The 21033-nt window shown below is 35.5% G+C and overlaps 1 protein-coding gene across 1 annotated transcript; it reads left to right on the top strand.

The window, feature by feature from the left end:
• Positions 1 to 7498: 7498 nt before the first annotated feature.
• LOC145180917 (uncharacterized) lies at positions 7499 to 9902 on the top strand. Its single transcript, XM_080055879.2, has 3 exons — positions 7499 to 7845; positions 8016 to 8762; positions 9089 to 9902. Exons 1-3 carry the CDS (start codon positions 7593 to 7595, stop codon positions 9850 to 9852), a joined length of 1764 nt encoding a protein of 587 aa, XP_079912005.2. The 5' UTR covers positions 7499 to 7592; the 3' UTR covers positions 9853 to 9902.
• Positions 9903 to 21033: the final 11131 nt, after the last annotated feature.

The raw sequence follows: 21033 nt of genomic DNA, 5'->3' as shown, positions 1-21033 counted from the left end.
CATATTGTGGGTGGAAGTGGGATAATTGACTCGTTAAAGAATTTCTTGAGAAGAGCAGCAGCTTCAAGCGCTTCAAGAGCAGCATCTACTTTAGCTAATAAAATTGCAAAAACTGAACTGGGGAGAGAAGCAATCATGGCTACTAAATCTGCAGGAAAAGAGCTAGCTTCTACAGCCATTTCCACTGCTAGAGATGTGGCTATTGACAAAGGTAAAAAGACCATTGAGAAATTGTATTCCAAGACTGGAACTCCTAAGCCACATGAAGTTGTGAAGAGTGATCTCAGCCTTAAAAGCAAAGAAATTATTTCAAGCATTGTTAACAGAAAACCGAATATAGATGAATATTCCATGCTTGGAGGGGTGATCAGAATACAAGACCTGGTAAAAAGTGGAAATGGGCTTTTGATTGCATGAGTCTAAAAATTTTTTCTTTGACATATAAAAAATGGCAAATTCCGATGTTTTAAATTTTACAGAAGAGATTATTGTTGATGAAGAAATTGAGTGATTTAAATTTTATGAATACGAACCAGTGAATAAGAATCTAAACGTTGATGGGGAAATAAGAATCAATAATGAGCAGCAAGATTTGTTCACGCTTCCATCTGAGGCTTACCTTTTGGTTGAAGGAAGACTTTTAAAAGCGGATGGAACTTCCTACGCGGATACAGACGTCGTTACTTTGGTTAACAACGGTATCATGCACATGTTCAGTCAGATTTCTTATCAGTTGTCGAATCAAGAGGTGGAAACCACTTACGAGCCAGGGCAAGCTACCACCATGATTGGATACCTCAAATATCCAGTAGAGTTTCAAATTTCAGAGGGTATGAACCAGCTGTGGCAAAGAGACACAACAGCTTTAGCAGATCTTGTCAACAACACTGGATTTAAGCAAAGACAAAATTACATCATTACACAAAGTGAAGAAAAAGATCGTTTTCGTTCTGCATTCCTTTAAAGCACATTTTTGGATTTTGCGATGATTACGATAAAGTGCTCTATGGATTTAAGCATACACTTGCTCTTGTGAAAAAGAGTGATAGTGATGCTATTTTTAGAACAGCTGCAACAGCTGCAGGAAAAGTGGATCTTAGCAAACTATCCTTGTTTATGCCTCATGTCACACCCTCTGTCGCAACTAGTAACAATCTTTACAAAATCATTGAATCAAAAGTAGATGTACCATTTTCGTTCAGATCTAGACAATGTGATACAATCGCTGTTCCTGTATCAAATAACTTTAGTTGGAGGTTAAGCGCATGATCTGCTAGTGAAAGACCGAGGTATGTCATTGTTGGATTCCAAACCAATAAATCTGGAAATCAAGAATTAAATCCTTCAGTCTTTGATCACTGCGACTTTAAAACGTCAAACAATAAAATGTCGTTAATGATGCTTGCGGTTGAAAACAACTTGATCGATAAAAACGAATGGATTAAAGACGTGAAGGAAGAGCGACCTGTGGGTAGACCGAAAAAGGATCTAAAGCAGTTACAAGAAGAATAAAAAAAATGAAACAGTTTTTCCCGTTTTTTCTAGAATGTAGTAGGAAAGAGACCGACACAAATAAAAAAAGACATCTTGAGCATCTTGCTTTTGGAAAAACAGGTGTTTTTCGCGAATCTGTTTACGTCACTGAAAACGGAGATTTTAATATTCCAAAAGAGTACAGTGATGAAGAGAGAGACAACCTTTACCAACTTGAATGGAGTGGTGAGACAGAATTTTCACGAATGGAAAAGAAAATCAAAGAGCATCTCAGTACTTGGAAAAATTTGGCTAAAAAAGACAGATTAAGAATGATTGACAAGTATGTGCTTGGTTTGGATTGTGATTTCGAGGAGAAAAAAAAGATTTCTGGAAAACTAAAAAGCGCGATTTTAAATCATTCACTCGGGTCAAAAGACATTGTGTATGAAAACTTTAAGATTCTTCAGATCTCAGAAATGAAAAAAATCGAATTTGATTTAAATAAAATCTTTGCATAATAAAAAGATGCCGTACACAAGAAAAGTTTTGAAAAAATTGCTAAAAGAAAATGGTGTTTCCAAAACGTCCGACAATGTAATTACGCTCATGATGCTTGCGGTTGAAAACAATCTTATTAGTAAAGATGCGATTTTGGAAAACTCGAAAGATGTGAGACCTGTGGGAAGACCTAGAAAATATGAGAAAAAAGAAAAGAAACCAGTTGATCCTAAATATGAAAGACTTGGTTTAATTAGAAATAATCCTTTAGGTTTGAGAATAACTAATATTGATACTGGTGAGGTGGTAGAATACAATTCTACTTATGAATCGAAAAAAAAGACGGGACATAGCTGGCAGTACTTTGAAAATCGAAATGGAAAAGTAGATAATGGATATAAGTTTGAGATTTTTAGCGTAAGAGGTTTTTAAATTCTTTTAAATTTTGAATTTAAAAATTGAAAATGATATAAATAAAAATCTTACGATGTAAAAAATGGAAAACAAAACTGTTGATCAATTAAAAGAAATTGCCAAAGGGCAAAAAATAAAAGGGTATTACAAAATGAGAAAGGCTGAACTTATAAGGGCTTTGCAGCCTGTAAGACCAGTCATTGCTCCAAGACCAGCAATCATTCCACCAAGACCTGCTGTGGTAAAACCTCCTATTGCTCCAAAACCAATTCATTTGCAAAGACCAATTCAAATCCTTGATGAGCCGGGTTTAGATTCATCACCTGTCATCCTACCAAAACCAGTCATTCCACCGAGACCTTCATTTTTTTCAAGTCTGACGGCAGCTGCAAAAAGTGTGTCGTCGTATGTTGCAAATAAGTATAATGATATTAAAGAATGGATAGATCCCTACGTTCCTGAAGTGCTCAAGAAGCAAGTAAGCGAATCAGTGAAACAAATCGATAAAAAGATAAAGTCTATCAAATCACTTGTATTAAAAACAGTGTATAAACCATTTTCAATAAAGTTTAACATGACTGAACATTCAGCGGAGCGAACTGTTAGACAATTTTCTTATAAGCCTTCTTCTCAATATAACGACATTGTATCCTTTTTTAATTTGGTAAGAGAGGCTGCGATTAAAGTCATGGAAGGAGAAATTAACACCAAAGTAAGAATTGTTTTAACGTGTGAAATGAAATCTGTGAGCATCACGACTGGTGAAGAAGTGTCTCGAATGACGAGCTTTTCATCCAACTCGGAAATTATTCTAGCAGCTACGGATGTAAGAACGTTAATAAGCGAAATGGAAGAAAAAGTCTTGGAAAATAGTGTCAAATACAATGCGTTGGGATCTAATTGCGTCATGTCAAAGATTTTAAAAATGGATATAAACTTTATCGATTACGTGCCTCTCAGCGGTTCTTCCTATATTGAGCTGCCTGTTGAACTGAAAAACAAAAAGGCGATTATCAACATGGAAAACGACGACGATCAATGCTTTAAATGGTCCATCACCAGGGCCTTGAATCTGAAAAATAGAGACAACGAAAGAATTGATAAAGACTTGATTAAAAAATCAGAAGAGCTGAATTGGGAAGGAGTAACATTTCCTGTGGATTATCATGAAATCGACAAGTTTGAAATGGATAACCCAGACATTAGCATCAACGTCTTTTGCTATACTGAAAAAAAACCTCAACCTTTGCGAATGTCTAAATTTGTCGATCGAAAGCATTGCGTTGATTTGCTGTATATTACAAACGAAGACACTAACCATTATTGTCTCATTAAAAGTTTCAGTCGGTTTGCTGGTTCCTCAGCATCGAAAAAGCAACACAAAAGATATTTTTGCCGAAATTACCTGCAAGGCTATGACCAGGAAGAAAAGCTTCAAAAACATCGAGAAGACTGCTATAATAACGCGCCAATGAGAATCGAACTTCCTAAAAAAGGGGCGACCGTTCAGTTTAAAAAATATAGCAAGTCCATGAGGGTTCCGTACGTCGTATACGCAGACTTTGAAAGTTTCCTCAAACCTATCAGCAATTGCAAACCAAATTCTAAGAAGTCGTTCACCAATCAACATCAAAAACATGTTCCAAGCTCCTTCTGCTATTATATCAAATGCTTTGACGACAGCCTTTACAAAGAAAAACCAGTTATGTACACAGCAGAAAGCGACGAGGATGACGTTGCTCAAAAATTTATATCCATGCTTGAAGCTGATCTTATAAAGATTTTCGACAAGATTGATTTAATAAAAAAGAAAGTGGTAACTGATGAGGATGAAAAGAATTTTAAAGAGACTACCCAATGCCACTTTTGCAGAAAAAATCTTAACGGTGATAAAGTCTTAGACCATTGCCATTTGACCGGAAAGTATCGTGGAGCTGCTCATAACAAATGTAACTTGGATTATAAAATTCCAAAATTCATACCAGTCATTTTCCATAATTTTTCTGGCTATGACAGCCATTTGTTCATCAAAAAATTAGGTGGAAGACTCAATTGCTTACCCAACAATGAAGAAAAATATATCAGCTTCTCTAAAAAAATCAAAGTGAGAGAATTTACTGATAAGAAAGGTAAACTTCGTGAAGTATGGAAAGAGCTAAGGTTTATTGACAGCATCAGATTCTTAATCTTCGGTTTAGAAAAACTGTCTAAAAATCTGACTGACGAACAGTGTAAAAACGTGGCTGAACATTATTCTGGAAAGCAGTTTGACTTATTAAGAAAAAAAGGTATTTACCCTTACGATTGGGTTGACTCCATTGAAAAGTTTTCTGAAACGCAATTGCCTCCTATTGAAGCGTTTTATTCCAAACTATATGATGAACCAGCAACAGTTAAAGACTATGCGCATGCTCAAAACGTTTGGAACGGATTTGGATGTAAAACCTTTAGAGATTATCACAATTTATATAACATTTCAGACGTGCTGATACTCAGTGATATTTTCATTAACGTGAAGTAAAATTTGAAGTAAAAATAATTGATTTCGTTAATGTGAATAAAAATTTAAAATTAGGATATAACTGAAGAACGAAAACTGAAATAGAATTGAATATAAGCATCAAAAAACGAAAATAGGAATAGAATTAAGAATTATTAACGAACGAAAATTATTGAATATTAAAAAAGTTTTGATGCAATAATTAGTTTTTTTTGACAATTAGTTTACAAATTTTACATACTTGGTTTGAAATTGGAGCACATGTTTGACCATAACGATGATATTTGAAATGATTATAGAATGTATTAATGGACCACAAAACTGGTCACGTGCTTGTCATTACGTTAAGTATAAATTCAATGCGTCCAATCTTTTGTTGTAAAATAAAATAAAAATCTATAGATTCTTAAGAGTTTCAAATCAATCAATAACAGAATAATGAGTTTATCAAGGTTGTTGGCTGGTAGGAAGCGTGACAGTCCTGTATGGAAATTCTTCGTTTACGATGAAAAAACTGACAAATCCATGTGTCTAGTACAGGGGCCAATGCTATAAACAATTCGAAGTTTTTTTCGAGAAAAAAAATCTTTCGTAAAAACGCAATTTTTCACGTACGAAAAAAAGTTCGTAATCTCGAAGAATTTATCGCTGTTTGTATTTTTTTCGGCCATTGCTATAAAGCATAAAACGTATACGTCACTAAAATTCACGAACTTTTTTATCCGTAATACATAGTAGTTATATAATAGTAATTTTTATTGTAATTTTTATTTATTAGGCCTAATTAATGAATTTTATTAGTCATTAAGTATGCTGTGCTGTCTATTCTACTTTTATGAATATTTTTACATTCTAGTATTTGGTGTTTAAAAAAGCTGTGTAAAATTAAAGTAGGAACATGAATTTAATTTTTTCGGGCGAAGACTTAGATTTCGAAGTTGCAGAAAATTAGCTTCGCCACCGATTGCCTCGAGAGGTTGGTGTTTAAAACATTACTTAAAATTACTATATATATATATATATATACATATATATATAATGATTTTTTATCGAACAAAATCAGAAATCAAACTAAATAGGCGCAGAAATTATATTTTTGTTTTGTTTTTCAATATCATTTTAGTTTAATGGTCGCTTTTTTAACGAAGATGTTTCTGACAACGTTTTTCGAGAGCAGTATCGAGTCCCAAGAGCTGTATTAGATTTTTTAGAAACTAGGCTTAAAGATGATTTGCAACATTATACTAAGCAATTTGCAACATTATACTAAGCATTTCTTCATTTTATTGGCACAAATGTTTTTTTTCATGTTCTCAGAGACTGTCATGGAATCTTTACCAACACAATTTATCGTATTATACACAGTGTAGGGGAAGCTATTTTCAATGTTAGTGTATTAAGTTAATAAAACTATTGGAAGTATATATATATTTACATATATATATATATATATATATATATATATATATATATATATATATATATATATATATATATATATATATATATATTTAGATATATATAAAATTGATATATACTATACATTACATCATGTTATCACTGTTAATTTTATATACTGTAATATATCTCTGCTGTTTTTGAATAGAATGATTAAATTGCCATTATTATTACCCTTGTTATATATCATTAGCACTGTTAGTAGCTTACTTTACATTAGTTTATAACTATTTGTATATAAACTCGAATGTAAAATCTTTATTTAGAAATATGATTGATTGATTACATACTTATATTATGTTAATATATACTATATATTACATACTTATACTATAACATTTGTAAATATATATATATACATATATAAAATATAATGTAGCAATACATATTTTTATTTAAATAGTTTGCTAATTAAAACATACTAAGCTTCCCAAGAAGAACCTCTTTGTTTTCTCTGATCTTTATTGCTAGTAACATTTTAAGTTCTTTAAACAGCATTTTATTTTGTTGTGTATTTGTGTATTATTTTGTTGTGTATTTGTGTATTATATGGCATATTTATCAACTCTTTATACTTTTCTTTAGTCAAACACTATGAAAAATTTGTTTAACCAGAATTACTATCGAAAACCTTCATAAATAAGTATGGAATTTTAAATTCATGCATGCATTGTTAACGAAGCACAACAAGGAACTGAATAATCGATTAAATGCAGATTTTAAGTAATTAGTTTATTATGAAGTTACCAAAATCCTTTTAAGCTTTATCTATAAAATATCTGCATAAAAACACAAACAAAGAATGTTCAATGATTTTGAAGCGCTAACGTTGTTCCAACAATGGCCGCCAAAAATCACGAAGAAAATATCTAAAATTGAGATCAAAAATCTATCTGAAGTTTTTTTTCGAAAAAACGCATTTTTTATCTGAAAAGGCGATTCCCTTGTTCGTTTATAGCATTGGATTTAATAGCGAAGTTTTTATCTTAAAAACGGAGTTTTTTGAATGTTTATAGCAATGGACTTTTTTTTTCTTCGCTTTTTACGGTAAAAACTTCGTGTTTTACGGAAAAAACTTCGTTTTTTATGTTTATAGCATTGGCCCCAGGACATAAATAATGAGGGCGCGTGTGGCGCATTTCTTGCCGGAAAAAATTCCAGTAACTTAGTAGCGCACATTCAGAGAATACATAAAGAGACACACAAATGTTACACGGATGAAAAGAAAAAACGAAATGCAGAAAAAATGTTTTTGAAACGTAAAATTGATGAAATCAATTCTACATCTTCCCGAAATAGTGGAAAGACAAAAACCCAGAAAATAAGAGAGAGCTTTGAACACCGAATCACCGCGTGGCCAACGGACTCAAGTGAATATCAAGTGCGTCAGGATAGCGTGATTGAAATGATTGTTAATACCAGCTATCCAATGGTATTGCTAGATCAGCCGTCGTTTCGAAAGATGATAAAAACGCTTGACCCAAAATTTAAATTGCCAGGTAATAATTAACACAACTAAATTTTTAAATTATTGTTTTAGATTCATTCAATGCTAAACATTTTTTAAATGTTTACCTGTAATTATAGTATCATTAATGTAACACTATAGTAACTAACTACACAAACTGATGTGCATTAAATTTTAACTGATTTAAATTTTATATTGCAGGGTCTGCAACACTGAACAAGCGGATAAACGAGCGTTTTCTTCGACAATCTGCACAACTGAAAGACTTGATAAATCGTACACGCAAAGTAACAATTTGTCTTGATGGTTGGACGAAGAAGGGTCTCACAGCATCGTTCCTTGGAATATCTGCTTGTTTCTATGACACCACCATTGATAAAACACGACATGCTTTCCTAAAATTGATGGAACTGCAACATCCCCACACGGGTGAGATGCTTGCCGAATGTTTAAAGAAATGTCTTGACCAGTGGGGTATTAGAGAAAATCAAGTTATGTTGATTGTTTCAGACAACGGGTCGAATATGGTTAAAGCCATCAGGCTCTTACAGGAAGTGCATGCAGCTAAGAAATCTGACGAATCTGAATCTTATGAGTTTGAATCTGACGAGTCTGAACATGAAACTGATGAGGAAGGGATCCAGTCTCAGTCAGAACAAACTGATTTATTCCTACCAGATCATATTCCATATCGTCGAATGCCCTGTATGGCTCACACACTCCAGCTTCTCATAAAACCAGTTTATGAACATTATAGTGCAACCATCTTAGAAACGAGACAAGTTGTATCAAGAATTAGGAAATCAAGTGTGGCAATTGAGAAACTTATTGACAAGTGTGGGAAGTCTGTGATAACTGACTGCACCTCAAGATGGAACAGTACATATCAGATGATTGACCGGCTGTTGAAAATGAAGACATCGGTGAATGAAGTTCTTACAGAAATTGGTACATATTATTTTATTATTTATGTTATTAGTGTATATAAATTGTTTTCGGAAATTTATTAAATCTACAAAATTGTGTCTTACCTTATTTAAACTAAAAAAACGAAAATGTTAATAAATTGTAAGTTCATTAGTCATTATCATTAAAAAACAAGACAGGGTATATAGTCTTTAAATTAGGTTTACTAAAAACACGGAAAGACTTTACCCTGCCTTTTAAATCGCATCACAACAGAATGGAAAAATGAGACGTACATCAATGGCAATTATTAGTTATTACAATTGTTATTAGTAAACTTTAATTACAGATAGTTTACTTAAATTTAGGAATCGACACATTCAAAGCAAGTGAATGGGTTCGTCTTCAAAACATTTCTTCACTTTTGGAACCATTTGCAGTACAAACAGATATACTTCAGACCGATGCCCAGTCTCTTTCACAGGTTCTACCATCTATACTCAATTTGGAATGCCATTTACAAGAATATCCTACCAACAAGTCTTTGACAGCGAATCTTCTTGGAGATCTACGTCAACGGTTTCAATCAATTCTGCAGCCGGACTCAGATACGTTTAATCCTCTTCCGTCTGCTGCATGTTTGTTAGATCCAACCGTTGCTGTCTTTATCCTCACACCGGAATTGGACACCTTGCTCCATGCAGCAAAGATGTATATAATAAAAGTTTGTGGAGTAGAACAAGAATTACAAGCTGCTGCTGAGTCAAATGGATCTGAATGTGAATTTGCTGCCATAAAGCGCTTTAAGTTCTTGTCAAATAAAATCTTTACAAAAGAAGGAAAGATTTATAACCAAGACAATCTCACTGTTGCAAGTCAGCTGTCAAGGTATTTGGTTGACATAAGCGGTGATGAAGCGCTGCCAAGTAACGGCCTGCTCTTTTGGAAACAAAACAAAAGCAAGTATAGCAAGATTGCAATTTTGGCTGAAGATTTACTGTCCGCCCCAGCATCACAGGCGTTTGTAGAAAGGATTTTTTCACTTTGTGGAATTTTAACTGTTGGTCGCCGCAATCGAATGAAAAAATCATTAGAGATGAGAGTTTTTATGAAACTGAACAAAAACTTGTAATTATAATTCAACCAGATATTTTCTTTCAATTTCAAAAAAAAAAATCTTATTATAACTCAATTGAATCATTGAATGACTATTTGTATGGTTATTTAGATGTTTATTATTAAATTAAAAAATTTTTAAATTTTTTTCTTGAAACTTATGTATTACATTATTTCTTAAAATAATGATAGGGGAGACCGGGGCTAGTTGTCAGCAGGGGTAAGTTGACGAATTGCGTTTATCTGCAGAGTCTTTTATCAAAAAGTATCAGAAATCTCAGGGAACTTTCCTAATTGACCATTTCATCTTGGGTCCTATGAATAAAACTACTATAAATATTCCAGTCACAATTGATTTACTATTATCAGTCAGGTTTTTTTAGTAGTTGTCGTTTTTCAGGATCTTTAGGCAGTTTATTGAAAGGTATTTGGGGTTTATTGGAAAAATTTTCACAGGAGAAGCTGGAAAACAAAAATATCTTTATAAAATCAATTTTTTTAAAATTATTATTTGTAACAATATTAAAAAAATTTATTTTTACAAAAAAAAATTTTTTTAATTTATTTTTTACAAAAAAATTTTTTTAGTGGATTTTGCTACCAGGAACAAAGGTGGGGTGTTGTTTTGGCTTCATATTCGAACTACTAACTGCTTCTAGCTCATAGAAATATTAAAAATTTTTTATAAATTTTTACTCACTAATACGTTTGTAATCTTTATTATAGTTTGCGCCAACTTACCACGGGGTGGGGTATGTATTTTTTTTTTTTAAGGCCCCGAAAAGAGCCATAAGATTTTTTTTTTTTTTTTTTTTTGAATGCAACAAGTACAAGTTACCCAAATTCATACACTTCAAGACTACACTTTAATTTTTTCAAAAAAATGTGTCGTTAGGACTACTAATTGCTGTGAAATTTGATAGAAGTAAAATATGAACTGATTTAGAAACTGAAATAAGAATTAAAATGATTGAAATCATAAAAACTGAACTGAAATTTCATCAGAACTGATTCAAAAGAAGTAAAATTAAAATTAGAAATTAAATCAATGCTTCAAGAACTAAGTAAAATTGGAAATTGAAATTATATTTAGAACTTAAATATCACTGCTGATACTTGCAGATGTCTTTGAAAATTTCAGAGACATATGTCATACTCATTACGGACTTGATCCTGATTGGTATTACACCTCACCAGGTTTGGCTTGGGACGCTATGTTAAAGAAAACTAAAGTTGAAATAGAGCTTCTGACCGATATTGATATGCTCAACATGGTTCAAAAAGGTGTACGTGGCAGAATTAGCATGATCTCCTATCGACATGGAACTGCTAATAACAAATACATGGAAGACTCGTACGATCCATCAAAACCTTCGAAATTCATTCAGTATTTAGACGCCAATAACCTTTATGGTTGGGCTATGTGCAAACCTCTTCCAGTTAGAGGATTTAGATGGATGGCTGAGAATGAACTCTCCAATTGGAAATCCATGCCTTGCATTCTCGAAGTCGATTTGACCTATCCTGAAAGTCTTCACGATTTACACAATGACTATCCTTTAGCTCCTGAAAGAATGCTCATTGGAAAAGTGGAAAAACTGGTGCCTAATTTAAACAACAAAGAAAAATATGTCATTCACCACGAAAACCTAAAACTGTATGAACGAATGGGTTTGATCATTACAAAAATTCATCGTGGTATCACCTTTGAAGAAGACCCTTTTATGAAACAATACATTGACCTCAACACCGATAAGAGAAAAGACGCTACCTGTGAATCTGATAAGGAATTTTTCAAACTCATGAACAACTCCGTCTTTGGAAAAACAATGGAGAATATTCTAAAACGCGTTGATGTTAAACTCATTACTACGAGAAAAGAAGCTCTAAAATTATCCAAAAGTCCTCGATATAAACGAAACACCATCTTTGATGAAAACTTAATCGCGGTTCACATGGAAAAAACAAATGTCCTTTACGACAAACTCTTTTCTTGGGAATGAGCATCCTCGACATCAGCAAAACCCTCATGTTTCAACATCACTACGACATGAAACCTAAATACGGTGATCGCGCGAAATTGTTAATGACTGACACCGGCTCGCTCTTTTACGAAATCGGAACGAAAGATTTTTATTAAGACATTGCCGCAGACGTAAAAAGCAAATTTGACACGAGTGGATTTCCTAAAGATCATCCCGCCATTGAAGACGTTGGGTTTCTAGTTGGAGAAAACAATAAGACTATCGGAATGTTCAAAGACGAGGCTGGTGGTAAACAAATTATAGAGTTTGTTGGTCTGAGACCGAAACTCTACTCTTACAAGATCCTTGAAAAAGAAGAAGAACACAAAAAATGCAAAGGAATTCAGAATTGCGTTGTTAAAAATCACATCACTCATCAAGATTATAAAAACTGCTTAATGAAACATAAAAAAAAACTTACAACCATGAACGTTATACGATCTCATCTTCACGATGTCTACACTGAAGAAATTAACAAAGTCGCACTCAGCGCTAACGACGACAAAAGATTCATCTTGGAAGATGGAATACACACGCTAGCTTATGGAAACTACAAACTAAAAGGTAAGTAACAAATTTATGGATTATGATAAAGTCTTTGGTCTGGAATAGCTTACAACGAGAAACATTTTTACTACTTCATTGCGGATTTTAACGTATCAATACGTCAAAAAAAAAAGGTCAGCTTAACTACTAGAAAAGGAGAGTTCTGGCTCATTTTGCTTTTCGCTCTCCGTTTTGATTTTTTTTGTGAATTGAGGGGTGTGAAAATGTTTTTGGTGTGTGAGTGTTTGTAAAATGTTTTTTCATGAGAAAAGGATCCATGAAAAAATTAATGGGTGTAAAGGTGTTGAAATCGTTCGCGAAAAATTTCTTTTTTTCTTTGTTCATGCTCTTGTTCTTGTTTTTCTTCGAGAATTGATCTGCAAATTTCAATTTCGCGCCATCCAACTCCTTTGCTTCTTAAGTGTTCAATGGGGTCAAGTGTTTTTATGCTTCTGATTTTTCCGTCGTCATGTCTCAAGATTCTCGTTTTTCCGTTCATTTTATTATGTCAAGAAAAAAAAAATTTTTTTTGAATGATTTTTGAGAATGGGTCTGAGAAGAAATTAAGACAAGATTGGAACATATTTTCTGTCTCTTTTGAAGTATAATCCATCTTTGATTGAGCTTCCTGTGACCCAGGGTGTTAAAAACAGTCCGTCTCCTTTGTATGTGGCAATTTTCATTCCTCTTCCATTTCTTTTGAGGTAACCAATACCATTTCCGACAATTTTTTCAATCAAAGTGGGCGCAAGAGCTCCCAATAAAGGTAAAAGAAAAGGAAGAAACCCTCCTTCTGATTTTATTCCACTTCCCAAAATTTTGTCGATCATATTGGAACCGAGAGAAGAGGCGACACCGCCCAAAGCGGCCTTTCCAAAAACTGGGACGGCTTTGGCTGCAACCCTTCCCAATAAAGGGAAAAGAGCACCAAGAAATCCTCCTTCAACTTTTGCGTTGTGTTCCAATTGAGTTTTGCTCATTTTTATGGTGACTCCAACTCCTCGATTGAGAGCGTCAAAAATTTTTTGGTGTTGTCTTTCTGTTAAAAGCAAAATGTCGTTTCCGTGAAGATTTTCATGTAAAATGCGGATGCTCGCGGGTTTTCCTTCAATGACTGATTTTTTTATTTTGTCGATCTGTCCCTGAGACACATTTAATTTGACACGAATGTAATTGCTCATTTTTTAATATCGGAAAAAATTATTTCACTTCTCGAATGTGGTAACGGATCGTGATGTCCTCTCCGCGAAAGTCGATTAGATTTCCGTCTTGATCGACAACGCGTGTGATCATCGTGGAAATTTCTGGTACTTTGACAGGGAGGTAGACCAAATGGGTGGGTCTTTCGATGATTTTGAATCCAGGACCAACAGAGGGGTAAAAGGAGTAAATGCAATTGAGTTGTGAGCCATTGATGTATGCTGACCCGATGACGTTGTTGACGATTCTGATCGTGTTGACGTTTGTGATTCTGACAATGTCGTCGGACTCGTATTCGGAATTGGAGTCCAATTGTCTTTTTGTGAAGCCCAAAAGAGAGGCGATGCTGTTTTCGACGTTCAGGTCCATCAAATAATTTACTCTGAGTTTGACGGTTGATTTCAAAGTGTTTGAATTGGATCCAATCTTGATGTTTTCGGGGGAGTAACTGATTTCGTTTGTGGTGACGTAACTTGAGCTCTGAGACGCATAATTTTTGATTGTGTTTGAGACGGTTTTTTGCAAATAATTGTTGATGTCGATGATGTCGTAGCTTCCTTCTGGAATGACAACGTTTTCCCAATGAGCACCGTTGGTCATGCTGTACCTGAAAGAATTGTTTTTGCTGGTGATGTTTGGAAAGCTGTTGTACGTCTCAAGACCGAGAAAAGCCATCTCATATTTTTTTTCTTTTTCAAAGACGATTTTGTCCAAAAATTCTGTTTGAATTATGTTGGATGTTCCATCCACATCGATGATGATGCCTGACATTTTTTTAATGGGCGAAAAAATTTTTCATATGGCTTCTTTCGGAAAATAAAAATCGTCGAATCCGCTTCGATATTTTCCATTGTGCTTTTTTGACGACAAATCAATCACCGCAAATCCGTGAGGTTCAGACCAGCAATGTCTGCAAAACTTTTTAAACTCTTCTTTTCCCATGTCGCTCGAAACGTGGTCTCGAAAAATGTGGTCCATATTTTTTGAATCTTGAGGAAACAGACAAATGAAATTGGTGTTTTCTCGGATGGTTTGTCGTGGGAGCATGAAATAATTTTGAGCGAGGTAGAAGCAGTCGACGTTGGAGTGTCTTCCTCGGATGTAATATTTTTTGCACTTGTTTTGTTTGGTCAATTGAAGGTCGTCAAGGTCATCAAATTGTTTTTGGACGAATCAAGATCTTCAGGTTCAGGAACATCGTCAGCCGTTTCGAAAAATTGGCAATTCATATCCTCGGTTTCGGAAAAATTTTTTGAAAGGTCGTTGATGACGCATTCTGGGTTTAAATTCAATTTTTCCATTTCGTTTTGCACCTTGAACAAATCGAGGATGATCTTTTTTGGCAAATTTTTTTCGAACGAGCTTTTGAGTATTTTGTACTCGGGCTGGAAAAGAGATTTACCAAAGACCTGCAAGTGGTTATAATCCAACCATCCAGGTTTGAGCAGTAAATTGAGAAGCAGCGTTGTTTTTCCGCAACCGGACTTTCCAACGATGATTCCTCGAATGCTTCTCGGCAAAAGCGGGTTGTTGTCTCTTTTGCTTTTCCCAATATTCCATGACAAATCGGTCACTTCCATTTTTTTTTTTGTTTGAAAAAAAAAATGTATTGTGTCAAATGCAAAAGGAAAACAGAAACGATCCATTTGAGAAACGAGGTCTCAAAAAACAACAGAAACATGATCAAAGGAACATGTGATTCTTGTGGAACGACCAAATGCCAGTTTGTTTCTTCGACGGCAAAAGGGGGTGACTTGGTCGAATCGATCAACAATTTTTCAAAAAAAATAAAGCTTCCGTGGGCAAAATTTCCAGGAGAGATGCATGTTCCAGGAATGAATTTTGCAGGGCCTGGCACAAACCTGGACAAAAGGCTCACATCCACCGACATGTATCAGAAGTGGAGCAAACCGGTGGAGAGAGTGGACAATGCGGCATATCATCACGATTTGGCATATAAATATTTGACCGACGTTCAAAGCAGAAATTTGGCGGATCAAATGATGCTTGAAGAAATGAACTCCATTCCAAACCCCACTCAAAAAGAAATAAACGAAAGAAAGCTTATCGCGCCCATCATCAAAGCCAAAGCCAAATTCGGATTGGGTGTCTCTGCAAAAAAAAAAAATTCCCCTGAAATGGACGGATCAGCTTGCAGAGGAGCTTCACAAACCGGTCATTCGTCATTTTAAAAAAAGAAAAGTGTTTGTGAACGACATCGACGAAATATGGGCTTCCGATTTGGTTGACATGAAATCGTTTTCAAAGTTCAACAATGGCGTCAAATATTTGCTCATGGTGATTGACGTGTTTTCAAAGTATGGATGGATCGTTCCGTTGAAAAGCAAAACCGGACTTGAAGTGTCTGAAGCGTTGAAAAAGATTTTTGGTGAGAGAAAATGTGTCAAAATGTGGGTGGACAAAGGAAAAGAACTTCACAACAAGCACGTGAGATCGCTGGGTGTTCAATTATATTCCACTGAAAACGAGGAAAAAAGCTGTGTCGTCGAGCGATGGAACAGAACGATGAAAGAAAAAATGTTCAAATATTTTTCAGCCAACAGCATCAATCGATACATTGACGTTTTGGACGAAATGGTGAAAAATTACAACAGCACAAAGCACTCGTCCATCAAAATGACACCAATTGAAGCCAGCGAGGAAAAGAACAAAAATATGGTCTGGATGAACCTGAATGGAAAGATGTCAAAAGAAAGACCAGAGCCGAAATTTTCAATAGAGGATCAAGTGAGGATCACAAAAAAGAAGCCTCATTTTGAAAAAGGATACACGCCGAGATGGACCGAGGAGGTTTTCACAGTGTCCAAAGTTCAGCGAACGGATCCACCAACATACAAAATCACTGACGCCAACGGTGAAGACATTCAAGGCACTTTTTATGAGCAGGAGATGCAAAAGACGCATCAAGAAATATTCAGGATTGAAAAAATCGTTCGCAGAACAAAAAGCAAATCACTGGTCAAATGGAAAGGATATCCAGACTCGTTCAACTCATGGGTTGAAAATGACGAATTGATCCGTTTGAAGAAATGAGTTAAAAAAATTTTCTTTTCATATAAAAAAGATGATGAATTTCGTGACGATTGAGAATTTTGATGACAGCAAATTGTCAGTTGGAGAGATTTATTCAGCAACCAGGCCCGTTCAATACCAAAAGATTCCGCTTTTTTATGAGTACCCATCTGGAAAAGGTCCTTTTGTTTTGAGAACACCCGTTTTGTTTTCTCTGGGTGTGTTTGAGAACTGCAATTTTGGAACGAAAGAGCTGGAGGGATAATCGATGTCCTTTCTCGGTTTCGACGAGAAAAAAGGAATGAGCGAAAAAGAAAAAAAGTTTATCGAGGTGACCGAAAAGGTATCAAAATTTCTTCGCGAAAAAGTCAAGGAAATGACTCCCACTTTGAAAAAGGGAGGGAGAACAAAGAAAATAATGACAGAGGACTTGTCCATTTTCAAAAACAAAGGAGATAATCCAAACGCAGCACCAATTTTTTTCGGAAAATTGCTCACAAAGAAAAGCGAGAAAGGCATTGATGTTTCTTCTTTGTTTTTCAAAAAGGAGAACAAAAAGCTGGTTAAAGTGAGTCCTTTGGAATATGTTCGACAAAAGTGTTTTGCTGTTGCCTCTTTGAGAATCGAAGGTGTTTTTGTGGGAGCACAGATCGAGTCCATTCAGGTTAGGATTCCCGAAGTGGTCATCGCAAAAAACGTGACTTCTGTTCAAAGCATCATGGGTGATGATTTGGATTTGGGGGAAATGGAGTCTGACGAAGAGATGTGAAAACACGAAAAAATGGAATCTGACGAAGAGATGTGAAAACACGAAAAAAAAAAGAAAAAAAAATGAGTTAAAACATTTTCATTTCATATTAAAAATGCATGCCCCTCACAAGATGTACAAGAATGCCGCCTCAGCAGAGAAGCCTGTTGACTCGAACTTGGACATCTCGAAAATGTATTTGGAGCACATGGATGTCAGGATCAAAGAGTTGGAAAAATTCAAAGAGTCGGACCGGACCAAAAATTTGGAAAATTTGGTGGAAAGGATCAAAGAGCTCGAAAATTTGGTCGAGACGATGAAAAATGCGCAAAAAAAGACATCGCAAAATATTGTCGTGGCAAAAAAAGAGTTGGTTCACCCAAACTGTTTCAACATAAACGGTCACCATGAAATTTTTGCTCAGAAAGACATTAAATTTGTTGCTCTTTCTCAAACTCCGATATCGTTGTCCGTTGGACTGCAATTTGAAAAAGGGATTGCTGTCGTCACTCTGATGAACAAAATCAGCATCCGATTGAACTTTTACAAAAACGATGTCATTTTTTCTGAGTCTGTGGATGACGTCATTTTGGACATAACCAACAACAGCGGCAATGACGTCATTGTCAAAAAAGGCGAAATGCTTTGCAAAATAAATGACATCGATTCGAATTTAAAAAAAAAATCCGTCTTTGTTAAAAAGATGGAGATAATCAAAAACACTGAAAAAATTTATCCGACTCTTCCAACAGCTCCGACGGATGGAGGTCATGTTTACCGGCTTCAAAAAATAAGCGAGATCCAAAAAGAAATGGAGGATGAAAAAGTGAAGAGAATGGCTTTGAGCAAAAAGTACCATCGAGTGTCGAAAATTATTTGTTTCGCTAACGATGGGTTGCAAACGGTGTGCATTGCTTTGGGGATTACAGGGATTGCCCTTTGGTCAACCGTCGTTGCCACTCCAGTTTCGATTGCGTGCGAGGGGATTGCGGTTGGAATGGGTGCACTGTCCATTTTCGGAAACCAACAAAACAAAAAAATGATGTTGAAGGCTGACAAGCACGAAAAATTAAAGGTTCTTTCCGAGTCAAAATTGAACACGATTGGCGATCACATTTCAAAATCGCTCATGGACGGTTTTGTGAGCGATTCTGAATACGAATTGGTTCTCAGCGAGCTTCAAAAATTTAAGGTCATGGCCGAAGAAATCCGAACAAAAGCAAAAAGCAGCATTGACGAATTGACCAAAGAGACGTTGATCCAAAAAGGAAGAGAAGAAGCCATTCAAGCGTTTAACAACATTTTCAAAAAGGGAAAATGAACGCAAACGCAAACTCGTCTGTGTTTAAGTTTTTTTCTGCGCATTTCAAAAATGGAATTCTTCAAAATTCAAGATCCGAAAAAGAGAGATGAGATTGTGAAAAATTACATGGCCAACAGGGAGAAGCTTTTCAATGAGAGCATCAACCGGAACGTTTCAGATGCGAATTATCAGACTGATCTGTCCAAGTTTTTTCAACCGTTGATCGAGAGCAACGAAAAAGTGAAAAACGAGATGAAAAGCATCGCATACAAAGAGTTTGACAAAAGTCCGCTGGCTTTGACTTTTCCAGAAAGCGAGAGGTCTTTTGAAAGTTCGAATAGTGCTGAAAAAACGTTTGGAAAAATGAATGTTGGAAACACAGCATTGGAATATTTGTCAAAATACGCCGCCAAAAAATTTTCTGCAGACAGAGTTTTTGGAATTCACGCAAAAGAACGAGGAAAAATGTTTATTGGGAACAAAGAAATCACCATCGATGAAAACGACGTCGTTATTGATGGTCAAAAGTTTGAGGGGACTTTAGGTTTTTGGGAGTTGATCACAAGATCGAGACCTGATATGACAAAGGTGACAGACGAGGACTTGAAAAATTATGAAAAAATACTGGTTGAAACGCATGCAATGGAGAGAGAAGGGTCATGCTGGAAATATCGCATCGAGAAACGAAGCTGTTGCCATTTGTGATGAGCTTTTGAGGCAGGGGGAAATTAACAAAGAGGAATATCGATCGATCCAAAAATACATTTCGTCGTGAAACACGAAAAAAAAAATTTCTTTAAAAAAAAAAGCTCATTGTGAACAACAGAAGATATTTAAAAAAGAACGTTATCGGAGGAGGAGGGATCGTTGACACGTTTAAAAATTTTTTGAGGAGAATGATCGCTTCAAACGCATCAAAGTCGTCTCTTCATTTATTGAGGAAAGCAGCAGCAAGCGAAATTGGAAGAGAAGCGATCACAGCCGCCAGATCTGCCGGAAAAGAATTAGCCTCTTCGGCCATATCCACCGCCAGAGACGTTGCCATCGACAAAGGAAAAAAAGCGATTGAAAAAGTTTACGCCAAGACAGGAACGCCAAACCCAAGCATGATTTTGAACGAGGCGGCAAAGCAATATGAGTCTGTTAATCCTATGGAAGAGCTGATGATGATTGCGGTTGAGAGCAATCTCGTAAGCAAAGATTCGCTTTTGGAAGGTGCAAAAGAATGCAGACATGTGGGTCGACCGAAAAAAGAAAATGTGAAAACGGAAAATGTGAAAAAACCGATCGACCCAAAATACGAGAGGCTTGGTTCGATTCGAAAAAAACCTGTGTCAGTGAAAACGACCAACGTCGAAACAGGTGAGGTGGTTGAATACGGATCACTTTACGAAGCGATGAAAAAGACTGGACATGGCTGGGGATATTTGGAGCGTCGAGATGGAAAAGTGGATAATGGAATCAAGATTGAGATCTTCAATTCTGAAAAACTCGAAAACAGAAAAAAAAATCCAAGTCCGAAAAAATGAAAAAAAAACTCCAAGTCCAAAAAATGAAAAAAAAATTTTTCAATTCTCGGAAAAAAGAATTGAAAAAATTGATTTTGAAAAAAAAAATTTCTTTATGTAATAAAAATGGAAAACAAAATGCGAAAAATTGGCGAGTCCGAAAAAATCGGAAAAACCAAAAAAATCAGCAAGACCGAAAAAATTGAATTTGAGCTAAAAAGTTTTCTTGAGAATAAAAAAATGGAAAGCAAAATCGCCAAAGAAAAAAAAGTTTCGATGGCAGCATTGAAAAATCAAGCTCGAGACAGAGCGATAAAAGGATTTTCAAAAATGACGAGGGAACAACTCGTTGAAGCCATAAAAACAACAAGACCTGTCATTGGTCATCCTCGTAGACGAACGGCAGATGTGAAGACTACTCCTCGTTCGATTGCTCAAAGCCCTGTTCCTGCTACGCGTCCTGCGATTGCTCCACGTCCTGCGATTGCTCCGCATCAAACTGTTCAAAAGCCTGTCATCGCTCCGAAACCAGCTCTTCCTCAAAAACCAGCTCTTCCTCCAAAGCCGTCATCACAATATATGCTTGACGCTCCTGTTCCAGATTCGTCTCCTGTGATGGTTCCTGGAGTTTTTTCAAGTTTTTCGACAGCTGTGAAAAATGCGGTTGTCAACAGTTTCAACAGCTTGCTTGAGTTTGTTGATCCATACGTTCTAGAGATGGTGAAAAAAAGATTGAAAAATACAAAAAGAGAGTTGAAAAAAAGAATCACGTCTCTCAAATCGCTCGTGTTCGCACACCCACCAATTGATTTTCAATTGACCGATCACGCGCTGA

The sequence above is a fragment of the Hydra viridissima genome, unplaced genomic scaffold (assembly GCF_058129835.1).
Source record: "Hydra viridissima isolate aposymbiotic clone 2 unplaced genomic scaffold, HvirCarnegie_v1 scaffold_1, whole genome shotgun sequence".
NCBI classification, from domain to species: Eukaryota; Metazoa; Cnidaria; class Hydrozoa; order Anthoathecata; family Hydridae; genus Hydra; species Hydra viridissima.
This window is presented reverse-complemented; position numbering and strand designations above follow the sequence as displayed.

Bases quoted from the DNA above. Each gene is read 5' to 3' on its own strand.
- LOC145180917 (XM_080055879.2), top strand. From the start codon at position 7,593: ATGTTTTTGAAACGTAAAATTGATGAAATCAATTCTACATCTTCCCGA. The intron at 7,846-8,015 runs GTAATAATTAAC...TTTATATTGCAG, and splicing joins CCCAAAATTTAAATTGCCAG to GGTCTGCAACACTGAACAAG. The intron at 8,763-9,088 runs GTACATATTATT...ACTTAAATTTAG, and splicing joins TGAAGTTCTTACAGAAATTG to GAATCGACACATTCAAAGCA.